At 49.2% G+C, this 16,889-nt stretch overlaps 4 protein-coding genes across 4 annotated transcripts in view; 1 reads left to right on the top strand and 3 right to left on the bottom strand.

Annotated features, from left to right (window-relative positions):
* The window catches only part of Tspear (thrombospondin type laminin G domain and EAR repeats), a 160,086-nt gene that overhangs the window by 135,145 nt on the left and 8,052 nt on the right, over positions 1-16,889 (bottom strand). The gene's annotated exons all lie outside the window — the stretch shown is intronic.
* On the bottom strand, positions 25-357 carry LOC129676584 (keratin-associated protein 12-1). Its single transcript, XM_055606980.1, has 2 exons — positions 281-357; positions 25-250 (listed from the first exon to the last, which is right to left on the bottom strand). The coding sequence occupies exons 1-2, from the start codon at positions 355-357 to the stop codon at positions 25-27; spliced, it is 303 nt and encodes a 100-aa protein (XP_055462955.1).
* On the bottom strand, positions 5,452-5,874 carry LOC129676581 (keratin-associated protein 12-1-like). The gene is made up of 2 exons (XM_055606977.1): positions 5,798-5,874; positions 5,452-5,677 (listed from the first exon to the last, which is right to left on the bottom strand). Exons 1-2 carry the CDS (start codon positions 5,872-5,874, stop codon positions 5,452-5,454), a joined length of 303 nt encoding a protein of 100 aa, XP_055462952.1.
* Positions 13,877-14,647, top strand: LOC129676578 (keratin-associated protein 10-3-like). Its single transcript, XM_055606975.1, has 2 exons — positions 13,877-14,194; positions 14,315-14,647. The coding sequence occupies exons 1-2, from the start codon at positions 13,877-13,879 to the stop codon at positions 14,645-14,647; spliced, it is 651 nt and encodes a 216-aa protein (XP_055462950.1).

The following is a 16,889-nucleotide window of genomic DNA, read 5'->3' as shown; positions in this document are numbered from 1 at the left end:
CAGCGGCTGGCTTGGAGACACTGCTCAGCAGCAGGAGGGGGTGCTACAGGTGACAGGCCTGCAGACCAGGGTGGGGCAGGAGGGCTGGCAGCACCCGGATGACTGGCAGGAGGAGGTCACACAGACAGGCCGGCAGCTCACAGGCACACACACAGAGGACTGGCACGAGGGGGCCATGCACACAGTGGGCCTGCAGCTCACGGGCACACAGCAGGCCACCTGGTATCTAACAGGAATACATATAGCAGGTCTGCAGCAGGATGGCTGGCAGGGGCTGGACATGCAGCAGGATGGCTGGCAGGGGCTGGACACACAGCAGGATGGCTGGCAGCCTGAAGAGCAGCTGGTGTGACACATATTGGAGGCTGGCTGGTCTGGAGGAGGATGAGAATGACTGGAGCTCCTTCCCAGGGATGGCTTTTATACCCAGCCCAGTGCCCCAGTCTCCCATAATGCAGCTGGCCTTCCTTGTTTGCTTCCTCTATCCTCCCAGGTTGGCTTTCCTGCTCTCCGTGTTTCTGTTTTGTTTGCCCTCAGCTTCACGGCTAATTATGTCTGCTCAGCTCCTGCTGTGCCCAGCCATCCTCCCCTGGGGCCATCTGGGTTCTACCAAGCTCCATCACTTCCTGGTGTCCTTACGTGAGATCCCAAAGTTCCGGGAGTCCAGAAGTTCTTCCTACAGACTGACGGTCCACACGTACCCACCAAGATCACACTTCTCAAAGGGTTCGTAATGGTTTGCAGAATGTGGGGGGCCAGACACAGAGAGTGCCGCTCATGATGCACTGCTGGAGCCAAATAAGACAGAAGCATGGGCATGGAGGACAGCTCTCTCTCCCTGTGTGTGTGTGTGTGTGTGTGTGTGTGTGTGTGTGTATGTGTGTGTGTGTGTGTGAACCCCATATATGCACATGGGGTTCAGAGTGTGTGCATATATATGTCTGAGTGTACACACGTCCATAACCATACACGTCTGTCCAGGACTGTATGTCCATGCATGTATGACCATATGTCACAAAAGGCCTATTCCTTTTTGCACCCAAACCTTACCTAGTCCCTGCTACCTTGCCACACGAAATACTCCTCAGGCCACCTGCTTGTCCTCTGTGTTACCTCATCACTGCCTGCTGCTCTACCAAGCCTGTGAGAACTGTTGCTGCTGCAGACCCCCTTTTGGTGCTGTTGAGATAGACTCTGTATGTGTGCCTGCCTCCTGCCAGCTGCCCTGTGGTGAGGCTGTAAGCTGCTAGTCCCTAGGATGCTGCCAGCCCCTCCCTATGGCTCCCCTACCTGTTGCTGATCTCTCCTCTCCACACCCTCAAACACTGGACTTGCTTGAGTGAGAACTGTCGCTCTGGCCAACACTCCATCTCCATTGTCCTGATTTAGGAAGGGCCTCATCTCCCCACATCTCTTACCATGGTGTTGGGGTACCACCCAAACCCCCATTTCCTATTCTCCTTATCTTTCCTCCCAGCTTGAAAGAAAACTAGAACTCCTCCTGAGTGATCAAAGTGTTAGACTCTCATCTTCTGCTTTGTTTTTATTCCAAACCCTCTTCTACTCCCCAATGAGATATTAACAACCAGACCGAGGCAAGAAGAGGCCTGAGGGATGGCTCGCTGCAGGGGCAGCAAGGTGGTTCATCTTCACTAGCACCTTGAGTGGATTTAGACTCACCTAGGTGCTGGGAACAAGCAAAAGAAACTTATTCTAAGTATACCATTTTATTTTCTGACTCCATTTAATCACAGGCAGAAATGAAGTTCAAGGTCCTGGGTCCTAGGGGAGCTGGGGACCAATAGCTGAACAGCTTCTGTTGTAAGGAGACAGTTGTCCGAATCCAGACATCTCAGGGACAACTAGTAAGGAGACAACTGTCTGAGTCCAGCCATTTCAAAGACAACCAACTTCTTCATCTTGCTGGCAAGGTCAAACTAAGTTCAGGTTCTCAGGCCCCAGAAACCTACTCATATCCTGATTGGTGAAAACTCCCTCGCTCAACCTTTTGTCAAAATATGACTGTACAATGCTACAGCCTACCCCGCCCCCCTTGCTCTATGGTTTTATCCTTTAAATATGCTGTACAATATGCCTTCAGCCTCACAGTTCAGCTCCTGGGTCTGTTCTATGGCCCTGATTGATCAGTAGCAGCTTGATTACTATATATTCTCATCATCTGCACTGACCTGCTGTTTGAGTTATGTTGGATTTAAGTGGACTCCGAGACACTAGGAAATGGAAGCACATCCCGAGCATGTCTGTCAGGGTGCCCTCCCCTTCCCCCATCACGCCTCTCTCCCTCTCTCCTACCTTCTCTCTCTCTCCATCTCCATCCAATAAACCTCTTTCATACAAGATTGGCTGTGTACATGGCATTTTTATATAAATACTAACAGGGAGAATAAACTGAGAGTCTAGACTGTCTTTGAATGGAGGAGTGTCTTCCTCCAATGGGCAGGATTAATGTAGGAAAGAAGAACCTGATCAGTTACAAGTATTCTCATCTCCCTTTTGAGGCCCATTGCGACTGTTCTGCTTCCCCATAAGGAACTGAACTCTCTGAATCCAAGAGCTAAAAACTTCCTTCTTCTTTTAAGTTGCCTTACTGGGTAATTCAGCATAGCTATGCATAAATAACTAACACAAAAAATTGGGCTGAGAAGTCAGGACATTGCTGTGACTAACCCTGTCTATGTGTTTCTTAGGCCTTAGACGGGTGTCTGGATACATTGTGTAAGAGTTTTGACATAAGGGTTTTAGGCCCCTCAAATGCTATACAACGAGCTAATGAGATATCCAGGTGAGAGCTCGGAAGACCAGGCTGTAGCAGAAATTCTACAGAAGGATGGGCTCATCAAGTTTTGGGATGCTGTTGGGAACTGGACCAGATGCCATCCGTGTGATATTCTACAAGAGAATTTCTTCTCTGTCCAGAAGTGTGACGTGAGGCCGAGTTTATAGCAGTAGCTAAATTAGCCACGCGGCATAAATTTCAAGGTGACAACAAATTCACACGGTGGCCTGCTCAATGCTGGGGGCTTTTAGACAGATTTGCAGTGAGAATCAAGAACAAAAAGCAGAGCACAGAGATTCGAAAGCCATGCAGCCTGGCCAGAAGGGGAAGCAATCAGAAAGCGGTGACTGAGAAGGGTGTGGTTGTTAGGTTGCTCAAGAGATTAATGTCATTAAAGAGAAGCCAACCGCTTCATCCTGGGACAACAGAAAATTGGCCAGACCCTATCATCAAAGGCTCCAGAATGATAACATGAACCGAGATAAATCCTGTCCCTTGGAACAATCCCTGTGGATTGTTCTTCATCGTGTCACAGTGATGAGAAAGGCTAATGAGAGGGACAGGGCATTCTGCCTGTGCCTCTGAGAAGGGAGACAGTGTACAATTTCTTCACCTCTCAGATAAGAGACTGGGATGAGACGCATGAGTGCTTGATTGAAAGGCACGTGAGTGTCCAGAGATAAGCATAGCTGTGTGTCGGCAGAAGCATTCATACATGTGAGGAAGTGTGAATGTGTGTGTGCTAAAACACATGGACGTGGGAGTAAGTATGAGTGTCTGAGTATATGGGTATGCGTGAGCATACACACGTGTGTGAAGTTTTTTTCCTAAGTGTGCTTTTATAGGCGTGAAGGTGTGAGCACAAGAGCGTATGTGTATGCATGTGTATATATGTAACCTGGGTGTAAACACACCATAGGTACATGGAATGAGCTGCATGTCCAGGGCAGTTAGTCAGTTTAAGGAAAAGTCCTTATTTAAACCTCACAGTGGAACCCTGACACTCTCAGCTGCTAAGGGATAAAACAACTATTGTGATTCATGTCTCAAGGCCACGCTGCAGGGAATAAAGTTAAAGTTTGGAGCTCAAGGCAGCCAAGAGTGAGGACCATAGAGCAACAGGTCCAAGATGATGTCATGGGGTGCAGCAGAGGATGAGACCCCCATGCCTGTCTGAGGAACCCCACAGGGAGCAGTTACCACAGACTTCGGAGACTGGGGACAGAGCCAGCCAACGGAAATGAATTGTCACCAACACATCCCAGAGGAAAACCTTCCCCAAAGCTAGATAGAGCTATGAAAGTCCATCTCTGTTGTTAACGGGATTTAAAGTCACCATGGAATGTGCTTCTGGATATGACGGTGATTGGGTTTCCAGAAAGGTTTGACTGAGGAGAAGAGACTCATCCTCCATGAAGGCAGCAAGAGCACCGTCCCGCTGGCTGGGAGAGTGAATGGAGCACTAGCAAACATCTCTCTGCTTCCCGACTGCAGATGCACTGTCATCAACCACCTCACTCTATTTTTCTTCAAGACAGGGTTTCTCTGTGTAGCCTTGGCTGTCCTACTCTCACGTTGTAAACCAGGCTGGCCTCGAACTCACAGAGATCTGCTTCCAGCCTCTGCTTCCCCGAGTGCTGGGCTATAGGCATGCACCACCACATCCAGTAACCACGTCCCTCTCTTACCACCATGCCCATCTCGTCATGAAGGGCTGTACCCTCAAACTGTGAGCCAAATAAACCCTTCCTTCAGGTTCCTTTCATTGGATATTTTGACCCAGCAAGAAGGACAGAGAAACTGTCAGGATCAGTGAAAATGGTCTGAAATAGAAAGCGTGTGTTTGACCCCCACCATGAGGTGGAAAGATACAGGACAGCACACGTGTGGCTCCAGCAAAGGCCACCCCAAGGAGTTAGTGGGACATGTGTGTTCTAGCTGCTTTACAGGAAAGTGGCTAGATGTGTGCTATCATGTTGTAATCGAGCAACAATAAGAAAATGGGCATAAATTTCCCCGGGACTGAGACGATGATTCGGAGCACGTCAGTTTGTATGACTGAAATTTAAACATTGAAAAGCTTCCTGGTAGGAAGAAAGTCACCGTGGCTGGGACACAGGACATCCCCAGAGGAAACAGAAAACACTCTAGGACTCATCATTCGTGAGTGCCTGATACAGGCACCATAGGAAAGGCAAGCAAGGACAGACACTGCAGTGAGATACAGTGAGTCCATCACGGGGGCCACAGGGATGTCAGGCACATGAACACACCACTCATCAAGCCATGCCCTTCACCCTGCGTGCTGCCACCTAAGGAACCATGGTGAGGCTGGGTCATAGAAACCACCGATTTACATGCTTCCTGATGCCAAAGCATCCAGGAAAGACAGACAGGAACCAGGACAGAAACGCAGAGCTGACTAGAGAAGCCACTTTATTTGGCACACAAGGTGAGAGGAGGACTCTAGGGCCAGGATATCCTTAGAGAAGGACAGGCAGAGAAGCATCTGTATCATTCTTCTGTGTTCTCTCCCCACGTTCCAGGGTGAGCGAGGTGTGCTTCCAAACTGTTTCAGGTGCAGAACCACCACCACAGAGGGGTAAATGGATGTGTCTCCTTTGCACTGGCAGCGGCTGGCTTGGAGACACTGCTCAGCAGCAGGAGGGGGTGCTACAGGTGACAGGCCTGCAGACCAGGGTGGGGCAGGAGGGCTCGCAGCACCCGGATGACTGGCAGGAGGAGGTCACACAGACAGGCCAGCAGCTCACAGGCACACACACAGAGGACTGGCACGAGGGGGCCATGCACACAGTGGGCCTGCAGCTCACGGGCACACAGCAGGTCACCTGGTATCTAACAGGAATGCATATAGCAGGCCTGCAGCAGGTTGATTGGCAGGGGTTGGACATACAGCAGGATGTCTGGCAGGGACTGGACACACAGAAGGATGGCTGGCAGGGACTGGACACACAGCAGGATGGCTGGCAGGGACTGGACAGGCAACAAGATGTCTGGCAGGGGCTGGACACACAGCAGGCTGGCTGGCAGCCTGAAGAGCAGCTGGTGGAACACATGGCAAAGGCTTGCTGGTCTGGAGAAGGGTAAGGATGTCTGGAGCACCTTCCTGGGGTGGCTTTTATACCCAGATCAATGTCCCAGCTACCCAGAATGCAGCTGATCTTCCTTGTTTGCTTCCTCTGGCTTCCCAGGATAGCTTTGCTGTTGTCTATGTTCTTGTTTTCTTTGCCCAACTCCATGACTAATGCAGCTCTCTAGCTGCTGCTACATCTAGGCTCCCAAGCTATCCTTTCCTGGTGCCAGCTGAATCCTTCCATGCCCCATGAATTCCTGATTTCCTTGCATGAGCTCACAGGAGTTCAGGATTACAGATGTCCTCCCTATGAGATGACAGTCCTTTTATTTATCAAAGATTATTTTTTCCTGTGGTCTGAAAAGCTCCTCAATGCATAGGAGATGAAAACAGTAGGTGCCCTCATCTATCAGTGTCCTGAGGAAAGACACATTGGACCATCCATATCCTTGGACAGCAGGTGAAGCCAGTACATATTTGCAGGGGCCAAAGCTGGAACCTGTGCAGAGGCCAAGGCTTTAGGCTCATCCCCCCTTTTGGTGTGTTCAGTAGTGAGTGACAAGTGCCATCATGAAAGACAGCACTATAATGGCATCTATAGGCATCCATACAGGTAAATCAGGATTAAGAAAGAGGCGTCTGAGTCAATCCTGGGTCTTTTGGATGCCTCTCTAGGATAAATGAAGAGACACAACATTCATGTGAGGCTGACTCTTTCCTACTGGCTCTCAACCTGCCCTTCCACAGCCACAGTACCAGAAAACAAAGGCATATGGCATATTCTCACCATGCTCAGCCACCCCAGAACCTGCTGTAAACACAGAGACCACATTTGAAAGCGCCTAAAGTCATTCTTAGGAAAGGTTTCCATGTCTCTTTGTTTCCACTTCAACTCTATCCTTGACAGGAAGGAAGCTTTGAGACAAAAAGATGCTATGCAGGAAGATGCAGGCCAGGAGTATAAACCTAGCAACCTAACAATCGGTTCAGCTGTGAACAATGTCTGAACATCATTACAGCTTCTGCTTACTCCTCTTTCTCTTCCTTCAGAAGTGGAGAAGATATCACACTGGAAAGAAGCAGAAAGTGGTTCAAAAGGCCAGACCATCTCAGCAGATGGCCTGACTTCATGCAGCAAGACTATGGGCTTGTAGGAGAGCCTGATGTGGGCAGGAGAACCAGCCTTACTGACTTTTATGCACTGCACACTCTGGCCACATTCTCCAAGAACTTAGTACTAATAAGGAGGTAGACCAGATGTCTGTCACAATGTCGGCTTCCCCTTAAGAACTCCCTACTGAGGCTGAAGGGACAGGTTCTCAAAGACCAGCTCAAGCCTTAACCACTGCATGAACATGGACCTTTGGAAACAGCGAACTGAAGATGTAGAGTGTAGCAAACCAGGAACCCTGATAGAACAGGCAATGGCCGAGGAGCCCTCTCTTAACTGCATGGCTGATGCAAATAGGAGATGTCCACACACAGACCGGGCTAGACAGATGCATACATGTGGCTCCTGCATGAGTTGAATGAACCACACTTTTGTCCAGCTATTTGCCAACCCAACTTCCAAATGAAGTGTGCAAAGTGGGTGGGTGGAGAGCCAAGGTAGGCAGGGAAGCACCTGAAACATGGGCAGGATATACCCCAGAGATAGATAGGCAGGGAGGTGGAAGGGGATCTGATGCCTGTCTGCCTATACCTATGTTCCAACCAGGAGGCTAGGCCAAGCTATAGCTAGTCAGAGCCAGACCACAACAGAGGACCACAGGACTAAGTAGACTCCCCCAGCATTCAGCTGGGACCCAAGACCACTGTGCTTGAGCCTAGAGGAAGACTCACTGCAGACGCCCCTGGCCCAGCCCACATGAGGATTCCGGGCACACGGATGGGATCTTGAGTGGAGGCTGAGTGGGTTTCCCATATTTGTACCTGTCTCCCACCATTCCTAGTGTAAAGTCAGACTTACACAAGTTCAAAAGATTTGGCCAACAGTTGGCTACCTGCTTAAACCAAAACCCATAGTCACAAGAAGATAATAGAACTCAGAGTCTCCAAATGTATTTTCATAAATTCAAGCACACGATCAAAATAACCAGGAACAAAAGCTTTTGTGACGTAAGTCACCCTCAGAAGTAAAAGCAACCAGCAGAAAGAATTGGGGATGATCTCATTATAGAGATGGGCAGTCAGGGACCACAAGCAGCTGCTCTATGTCCAAAGATCAAAGAAAAACATTATCTTCATGAGTGAATAGGTAGAGATTCCCAGGAGAGAGATGGAATTAATCCAACAAAAGGGAATTCTAAAACAGAAATGTACAGTAGCTGGAATTTAAACACACACTAGCATGCCTGAGAACAGACGCAAGGATGAAGAAAGATCAGCGGACCCAAAACACCAGTGGAACTCATTCTGTCAGGACCAGAGGAGTTAAAAAATAATAATAATTCAGTGCTGAGGAGATGGTTCAGTGCGTAAAGGTATATGCTCCCAACCCTGATGACTGACATGGTAAACTGTGATAAGTTGACCTCTCACCTAAACACACACACACACACACACACATGTATATTGTGTGTATATGCATATCTTGTGTGTATATGTGTATGAACGTATATATGTGTATGTATATATATATGTATATATATATATATAAATTATGTATATCTATAATTTTAAATTTGGGGCTGGAGAGACGGTTCTATGGTTAAGAGTACTTACTGCTCCTGCAGCAGACCAGAGTTCAATTCCCAGCACCCATGTTGAGCAACTTGTATCACCTGTAATTCCAGTTGCATCCTCTTCTGGCTTCTGTGGACACTTCACCCAACGTACATACAATCATGTAGACACAGATGCATAAATAAAAAGTAAAAATAAATCTTTTTAAAAGATTTTTTAAAACAAAAGCTGTGCAAGCTAGTTTTATGTCAGCTTGACACAAGCTAGGGTCATTTGGGAAGAGGGACTCTCCACTGAGAAAATGTTCACGACGCCTGTGAAGCATTCTCTCGCTTGATGATTGATGTGGGAGGGCCCAGGTCACTGTGGGTGGTGTCATCGCTAGGCTGGTGGTCCTGAGTTGTATAAGAAAGCAGGCTGAGCAAGCCATGAGTAAGCAGACCAGAAAACAGTGTTCCTATGTGGCCTCTGCTTCAGTTCCTTCCTTGAGCCCTTATCCTGACGTCCCTCGGTGATAGAGTATGACCTGAGAAGGTGTAAGATAAAATTTTAACACGTTCTTCCCCACGTTGCTTTTTGTTCGTGGTGTTTTACCATCAGCCCTTCCAAAGAACAGCAGACGCCTATGAGGAAGCAAATGGCTCAGAGGGCACCATGATAGTGATGCCCTCCGGCAGTGGGGGGTGAGCTAGTCAGGATAAAGGCCTTCCAAAAGGCCAGCCAATCAGCTGACCCAGGGCTAGTGGGGGGGGGGGCGGGGTCACAGAAAGCCTCCATCAGCAGGCTCAGTTGTAAAGATGGGACAGCTGTAAAGAGCCAGGCTGATGGGCGGCATCCCACCCTCCCCAATAATCAGGGGAAGTTAGCGTTTGAGGCAGGAGAAGCTGAGGCTCCTGGGGGAGCAGGAAAACCTAGGCCCTATCCTGGCTTCCACCAGGGTCAAGCTGACCAGTGCAAGCAGACCTCCACCTCAACCCTGGAGTCTCAGCCAGCTTCCCCTCAGCCCTAATGGACACAGATGTCGCATACTGGAAAAGAGGAGTCCCAGCTGCCGAGGCGCCCCACCCTTACCCATGCATGGGGAAGGCTTGTGGCACAGGAAGTGGGGGGTGGGCAGCAAGGGGCTGGAGAGATGGCTCCGCAGTTAAGAGTACTTGCTGCTCTTCCAGAAAACCTGTGTTCAACTCCCAATACCCATATAGCAGCTCACAACCATTTAAAACTCCAATACCAGTAGATCTGACCCCCTCTTCCAGCCTCCACTGACGTCAGAGACTGGTGCACAGACATTAAAAACAAACAAGACAACCAAATACAGGGTTGGGTGGGGGCGAGGGCAGGGGGAGAAAGAAGGACAGGGGGTGGGGGGAAGGAATTGATTCTGTAGAGAAAAAAAAATCAAATATGTTTTTAAGTACCAACAATGGACAAATTGAAAAAGAGATTAAGAAAACAATTCTTTAAGATGGGCATGGTGGGACATACCTTCAATCCCAGCACTTAGGAGGCAGAGGCAGGCAGTGCTCTGAGTTCAAAACCAGCCTGGTCTACAGAGTGAGTTCCAGAGCAACCAGAGCTACACAGTGAGACCCTGCCTCCAAAAAATTAAATATATAAGTAGATAGATAGATAGATAGATAGATAGATAGATAGATAGATAGATAGATAAATGGGAACAGTATATTTACAAGGCCATCCAAAAGAATAAAATATATAGCAATGAACTTAAGCAATGGGGTAAATTCTTGCACACAGTAACTGTAGCACTACTGAAGGAAGCGAAAACCCACATCAGTCCCACATTCCTGGATTAGAAGACAACACCATCAAGATATTAGAACCCACAGTCAGCCACAGATTCAGAACGACCCTTCGCAGAACCTGGAAACCTTGTTCTCAGAAATGGAAGAGCTGATCATCACATTCATATGGACTGGGGAGGACAGGGACCAGGATGTCCAGAGCCATCTTGAGAAAGAGGAGCAGGGCTGGGAAAATTGTACCCCAACCTTCAACACTGACAAGGAGCACCAGCATGCCAACAGTGGGATGCTGCCATGCCCCATATGTACCAACAGGACAGCAGCGTGCGTCCAGGAGTGAACACACATGCATTGGTTAGTGATTCCTGACAAGGGGCCGAGGCCATTCAATGGGAAGAACTGTGCCCTCAACAAAAGACTGGAGTTGAGTTCCTATCTCACCCTGTACTCAAAAACTAAGATATAGTGATAGCTTCGCTTCGCTAGCTAAAACCATCCACATCTTAAAAAGTGTAGGAGAACTCTTTACAACCTTGGGTTTGCAATGGTCTCTGAAATACTATAAAACGCATAAATAAGCACATAGGAGCTTATCAATGAAAAAAACTTTTGCGAATCAAAGGACATTAATTATTAAGCTATGTCGAGAAAGGTCAGCGGAAGAGCCTGAGACTAAAGTACAAAAAGTGCTGTGTTGGATCCTCAAAAACGTGGCGGGAGAGAGAAAAGGAAGGATAAAGGGAGTGAGGGAAACAGAGGCAGAGAGAGGCTGTATGAGAGATGCAGAGGGCATTATCAGGACATTATCAGAAAGCCCACAGAAGATACTGACAAATTATGTATCTGATAAAGGATTAATATCTTGAATACGGAAAGAATTCCTACAACAAAAGGCTATACCAGCACCAAGCAGGCAGAAGACTGAACACTCGTGTCTCCACAGGAATGGCCAATGTTCATTAAGGGAAAAGCCATCATGGTGTAATCTGCTTCAGCCCAACTGGCTTGGTAGGAATGTTTTTAAAAGGGAGGTAACCATTAGCAGCTGTGGGGAGTTTGGTATCCATCTGCATTTTTGATGGAATGGAGGGTAGTACAGACACAGAACACACTGTGGAGGTTCATCAAGAGAGACACAGAGTTACGGTATGAATGAACAGCCCCACCCCCGGGAAGTGAAGGACACCCTAAAGTTTTTTTAAAATGATCTTGCTATCTTCCCAAGTGCAGAAACAGGGTCTGCCTTCATCTTTGGAGGTGCCATCTGGCCTTGGACCCACATCCCTCCTTTATAAAAGATACTTGACCCACTCATTGGGAGTGTCTGAGCATGAAAGGCTCAAATGAGACCCAGAGTTCAAACATATAAACCTGTAGAAACACGTTACATGCAAATCATAACTCTCTATCCCATATGTTCATGGCAATCTCACAAATCGAAATGCATTTAGTCCATCTATAAGGGTCCCCATAATCTTAACAATTCTAACATTATTCAGAGGCATAATTTAGGTCTCCTCTGAGACTCAAGGTAGCTCTTAGATGTGGGCTCAATAAAAATAATAGATAGATAGATAGATAGATAGATAGATAGATAGATAGATAGATAGATAAGAAACAAGAAGTCCCGTGCTCCTATTATATACAGACACAAGCATTCACATCACAAAAAGGGAGGATGACAAGGGACAATCACACCAAAGTGAGACTGAAAACCATGGGCGCACACATTAAACACCACAGCCCCATGTCTGCCATCTTGGGCTCATGGTGACATCATCTGGCCCCATAGCTCTGATGCTGCAGCACACACAGCTTCTCCCTCCAGTAAGCCCCACCCGGTTCCCGAAGCTCTCCTCTGCAGACATTCCATGTTCTTGATTCTCTACCATCTTGGCATCTCCTCTGTACCTAAGGCTTCACCTTTGCACTTTCATGCAGAGAATGCTCAGCACAACCCTGCTACATATGGCCTGGCCTCCCTGGCTTTCCTCTAGAGCCTTGGTGCGAGCTTTAATGACCTCCCAGTTTTGCATCATGCATTCCTCCAAAACCAGACTCTTTGTACAAGCACTCTCTTTTTAGATGAAAGCTCTTCATGTGGGTTTGCATTTTTTAATGTATTTTATTTATTTATTCTTATATTTATGGGTGTTTGGCCTGTATGTATGTCGGTATACTATGTGCGTGTCTGGTGCCTGCGGAGGTTAGAAAAAAGTGTTATATAGCCTGAGGCTGGAGTTATAGATGGTTGTGAACTGCCATGTGTAGGTGCTGGGAATCAAACCCAGGTCCTCTGCAAGAGCAGCCAGTGCACTTAACCACTGAGCCATCTTTCCAACCCAAGTTTGCATTTTTATACCTTAGCAATTTCATTCATTGAGGTCATGGTTTCGAGGCCCCTTTCTCACTATCCCAGTAAAAAGTAGTTGGCTTTTCTTTCCTGGTGCTCATCTCTTTGGCAGGTGAAGCTGATTTGTCTACACCTTTCATACCCAACCCATCTAAAACTTTATTTACACCTACACCGCTTGCTGTCCAAATGTCACATTTTTACAGTGTCTTGAAAACCTGGCTAAACGCCGCCAGCAACAGCCATGCCACAGCCTGAACGTTATGTATCTTGAAATTACTTCTACCCAACAACCAGTCACATGCATTTTGACTTGTGAGATGGCCATGAGTACATAGGATAGAGTATTAGGATTTGAATGTGAAGTATTTCTACAGGTTTATATGTTCGGACACTGGATCCCATCCAAGCCTTGGATGTTCAGACACTCTTCATGGATGAGCTGTGTCAGAGTCATGGGCCAGGGCCAGACAGCACCTCCAAAGATGAAGGCAGACCCTGTTCTTGCACTAGGGAAGATAGCAAGTTCACCCCGACTCCTCTGGCCTGGACAGATCGCCAAGCTGCCTATCTAGTCTGTTTTATCTTGGAAGCAGAATGACAGCTTGGAACAGAGGACTTGAGTATCCATGTCCAGATGCCTGAACTGCCTGACACAGGCCCTGCTGTAAGTTTTTATTTGTGTCTCAGTTTCCCTATCTGGGAATAAAGAAACCATCCCCCTCCCAAGGTTACAGGGGACCTTAATATTGAGTTACTATTTATAGACTAATTCCTAGACCAAACCAAAACTATTATTACTAGTATTGTAATAAAGAAAAAAAAAGCACAGCTCTTGGACGGTCATCCCTAAATAAAGAGGATGTAAAATAAGGTTAAAATATGCTGATGACTCAACCAAGGACTGAAGCAGGGAGCCAGGGCAAAAGGCCTCAAGAGATGGCCATGGCACACAAGAGGAAGCTGCCCCTGCCTTGCCCCAAGCAGCCCTACCAGACCTTTTAGGGAAGAGCTACAGGCCACACCTTCTTGACTGATAGGTGTCATTAGAATCGCACCAACATCAATAAGGAACTGTAGCTGGAGCAACACAAATACACGCATCCTTGAGATATATAAGTGGCACCTGGCACCTCATCACTCACTCACACCTTCTCATCTCACCTTCTGCCCTCCAATCAGCCATGGCCACCTCCACCATGTCTGTCTGCTCTGAAGCCTGCACTGAGTCCTCCTGGCAGGTAGAGGACTGCCCAGAGAGCTGCTGCCAGCCCAGCTGCTGCCAGCCCAGCTGCTGCCAGCCCAGCTGCTGCCAGCCCAGCTGCTGTGCCCCAGCCCCATGCCTGACCCTCCTCTGCACCCCAGTGAGCTGTGTGTCCAGCCCCTGCTGCCAATCTTCCTGTTGTACACCCTCATGCTGCCAACAGTCTAGCTGCCAGCCAGCTTGCTGCACCTGCTCCCCCTGCCAGCCATCCTGCTGTGTGCCTGTCTGCTGCAAGCCTGTCTGCTGCACACCCATCTGCTCTGGCTCCTCCTCATGCTGCCAGCAGTCTAGCTGCCAGCCCTCATGCTGCCAGCCCTCATGCTGCCAGTCCTCATGCTGCCAGCCCTCATGCTGCCAGCCATCCTGCTGTGTGCCTGTCTGCTGCAAGCCTGTCTGCTGTGTGCCTGTCTGCTGCAAGCCTGTCTGCTGTACACCCATCTGCTCTGGCTCCTCCCCATGCTGCCAGCCATCCTGCTGTGCTCCTGTCTGCTGCAAGCCCTGCTCCAGCATGTCCCTGCTCTGCCGCCCCGTGTGCAGACCCGCCTGCTGCCTGCCCACCTCCTCCTGCTGTGCCTCCTCCTGCCAGCCCAGCTGCTGCCGCCCAGCCTCCTGTGTGTCCCTGCTCTGCCACCCTGCCTGCTCCCGCCAGGCCTGCTGTGGTCTCTGCTCGGGCCAGAAGTCCAGCTGCTGATGGGTCCATTTCCTGGGGATGGCTCACCTCTGCCCTCCCTGTACTTCTTGAGCTGCCTCTCAGATGAAGGCCCTGCCTTAGCTTGGTTGTCTTTCATCAAACAACAAAGGATTGTGTCTTGTTTTTTTGCCACTACCTGGCCTGAGGTCCTATCACAAGCCTGAAAACCCTGCTCCACAGTCGTCAGTGGGCTTCTTCCTGGGAAACTGCCAAGTGCCCTCCAGCTGGAAGCCTTTTCAGAACTCTAACAATAAATACTTTGACCTCCACCATGCCTGCTTCCTCTCTGAACTCTAGTAGAACCAGCATCAGGTCCTGAAGGGAGGCCAGGAAGCAATGCATCCTGGGATGTCTGCCCTCTCCAGCTTGTCCTGGGCCACCAGTCACACACCTGTGATAGAGGGTCCCAGTCACAGGTAGCCCCTGCCCATCCTTCCAGGCAAACCTCTTTCTCAGGAGCCACTTGGCAAGGACAAGCAGCAGAGGGTGATAATGTGTCTGATGCTAAAGATGTGGTACCTGATGGGACCATTGGGTGCAGCTGCTAAGAACCTGGTTTCTCAGAAGAAAAAGGGGGCTCAGTCCCTCACAAGAGAAAGCAGGCAGCCCAGCCTGGTGCTAGGAGGAGTCAGAGCCCAGGGGCCATCCCAGAAGAATAGCCAGCTCTTCCGCTCAGACTGCAAACAACCCTCGGGCTTTCACCATAAGCAGAGCTGGCTGCTTTCTCCTGTGAGCTCCCTCTAGGCCCAGCAGCTGCCTCTCCTCCATTGCTCTCCGTATTGCCTGCCGTGTCTGCCCCCCACATCCTTCATCCTCCCCTGAACTGCCCTGCTTACCATCAACTTCACTCTCCCCTCCCCATGCTCCCCACCCACCCCCAACCCTATCTGTTGGCTTGTCCCTGCTAGGGAAACTCAGGAAAGGAGGCCTCCAGGGCACACTCACCTACCTGGCCCTCGTGCTCCATCTCTTTCATTTCACGCACAGCCTTCATCCAGGTTGCTGTGGCCTGCCAACGCTGCACTCTCCCTCTGCCAGCAGCTCTTCAGGGTTAAAACACACTCCTCTTCAGCTGTGGGCCTGGAGGCCAAGCCAGGTGTCCTACCTTCCATCCCCAGGCGTGGGAGCTGCAGCTGGAGCTACGGCAGCCAGAATGTGCCGTTCTGACTGACTCAACTCCAGGCTGTGCAGTAGCAGCGCATGGCTGGACCTTTCCCTGGGTCCCTTGTATTTCACCAGTAGCATTAGGCCCCATTGTGAGCGCCAACTCCAAGACAGAATGACTTTGCATCTTGTTGCAAACACCAACACCTGTCACAGACTGATGACTTACTCCTGTGTCTTAATTAGGGCTTCTACTGCTGTGGAGAGACACCGTGAGCAAAGCAACTCTTATAAAGGAAAACGTCTCATTGGGGCTGAATTACAGTTCAGAGGTTTAGTCCATTATCATCTTAGTGGGAAGCATGGCGGTGTGCAGGAGGAGCTGGGAGTCCTGCATCTTGATCCTCAGGCAGCCGAAGGAGACTGTGTGCCAGACTGGGCATAGCTTGAGCACCGGAGATCTCAGAGCCCGCCCCCACAGTGACACACTTCCTCCAACGAGGCCACACCTCCTAATAGTGCCACTCCCTATGGGCCAAGCATTCCTAATCAAACCACCACAGACTGAAAGTAAAAAAAAAAAAAAAAAAAAAAAAAAAAAAAAAAACAGTTCCCTGTGAACTTGTCAGTGTGGGTTGGGAACACGTGCACACATGAGCCTATTAAAACCACATCAGAAAAACCTGGCCCGGGAGCTTGTCAAACGCACCAGGCCAAGGAAAGGTGCACCGCCTTCAGCTCACTCCATGGAGAAGAGGACACCTGGTACCCACCAGCCTCTCATCTAATCACTCAATGTGTGTCAAGGGGCTGACAGGAGAATGCCCAGCCGTCCCTGAGGCTTCTGCTCCTTAGTCCCCACTGCTGATGTGACCCATCCAAACTGTTGTCTGTCCATCTATCCACTTATCTGCCTGGCCCTGTTCCTGTAGCTCACTTACAGGTTTGTCATCTCCCCTCTGCAGCTCAGCATGCCTCGAGGTTGTTGACCTCATATCTACCCGTCTCAGCTGCTCTGCCTCTGTGAGGCCCGTTAGAGGTCCTCAGACTCTGCGGAAGCCTCGTCAACCCTATGGAGCCGTTCTGCAGCCTGTGTGTGTGTGTGTGTGTGTGTGTGTGTGTGTGTGTGTGTGTGTGT

Source organism: Psammomys obesus, unplaced genomic scaffold (assembly GCF_907164565.1).
Source record: "Psammomys obesus unplaced genomic scaffold, mPsaObe1.curated_primary_1811, whole genome shotgun sequence".
Taxonomy (NCBI): Eukaryota; Metazoa; Chordata; class Mammalia; order Rodentia; family Muridae; genus Psammomys; species Psammomys obesus.
Note: the sequence above shows the minus strand (reverse complement) of the source record. Positions and strands in the feature narration are given on the sequence as shown.

What these genes read in the sequence shown, in the direction of transcription:
- LOC129676581 (XM_055606977.1), bottom strand. Translation starts at nt 5,874, where the DNA reads ATGTGTTCCACCAGCTGCTCTTCAGGCTGCCAGCCAGCCTGCTGTGTG. An exon ending in TGCCAGACATCTTGTTGCCT is followed by an intron (nt 5,678 to 5,797) that starts GTCCAGTCCCTG and finishes AACCTGCTGCAG; the next exon opens with GCCTGCTATATGCATTCCTG.
- LOC129676578 (XM_055606975.1), top strand. Translation starts at nt 13,877, where the DNA reads ATGGCCACCTCCACCATGTCTGTCTGCTCTGAAGCCTGCACTGAGTCC. An exon ending in TGCCTGTCTGCTGCAAGCCT is followed by an intron (nt 14,195 to 14,314) that starts GTCTGCTGCACA and finishes TCATGCTGCCAG; the next exon opens with CCATCCTGCTGTGTGCCTGT.
- LOC129676584 (XM_055606980.1), bottom strand. Translation starts at nt 357, where the DNA reads ATGTGTCACACCAGCTGCTCTTCAGGCTGCCAGCCATCCTGCTGTGTG. An exon ending in TGCCAGCCATCCTGCTGCAT is followed by an intron (nt 251 to 280) that starts GTCCAGCCCCTG and finishes ATCCTGCTGCAG; the next exon opens with ACCTGCTATATGTATTCCTG.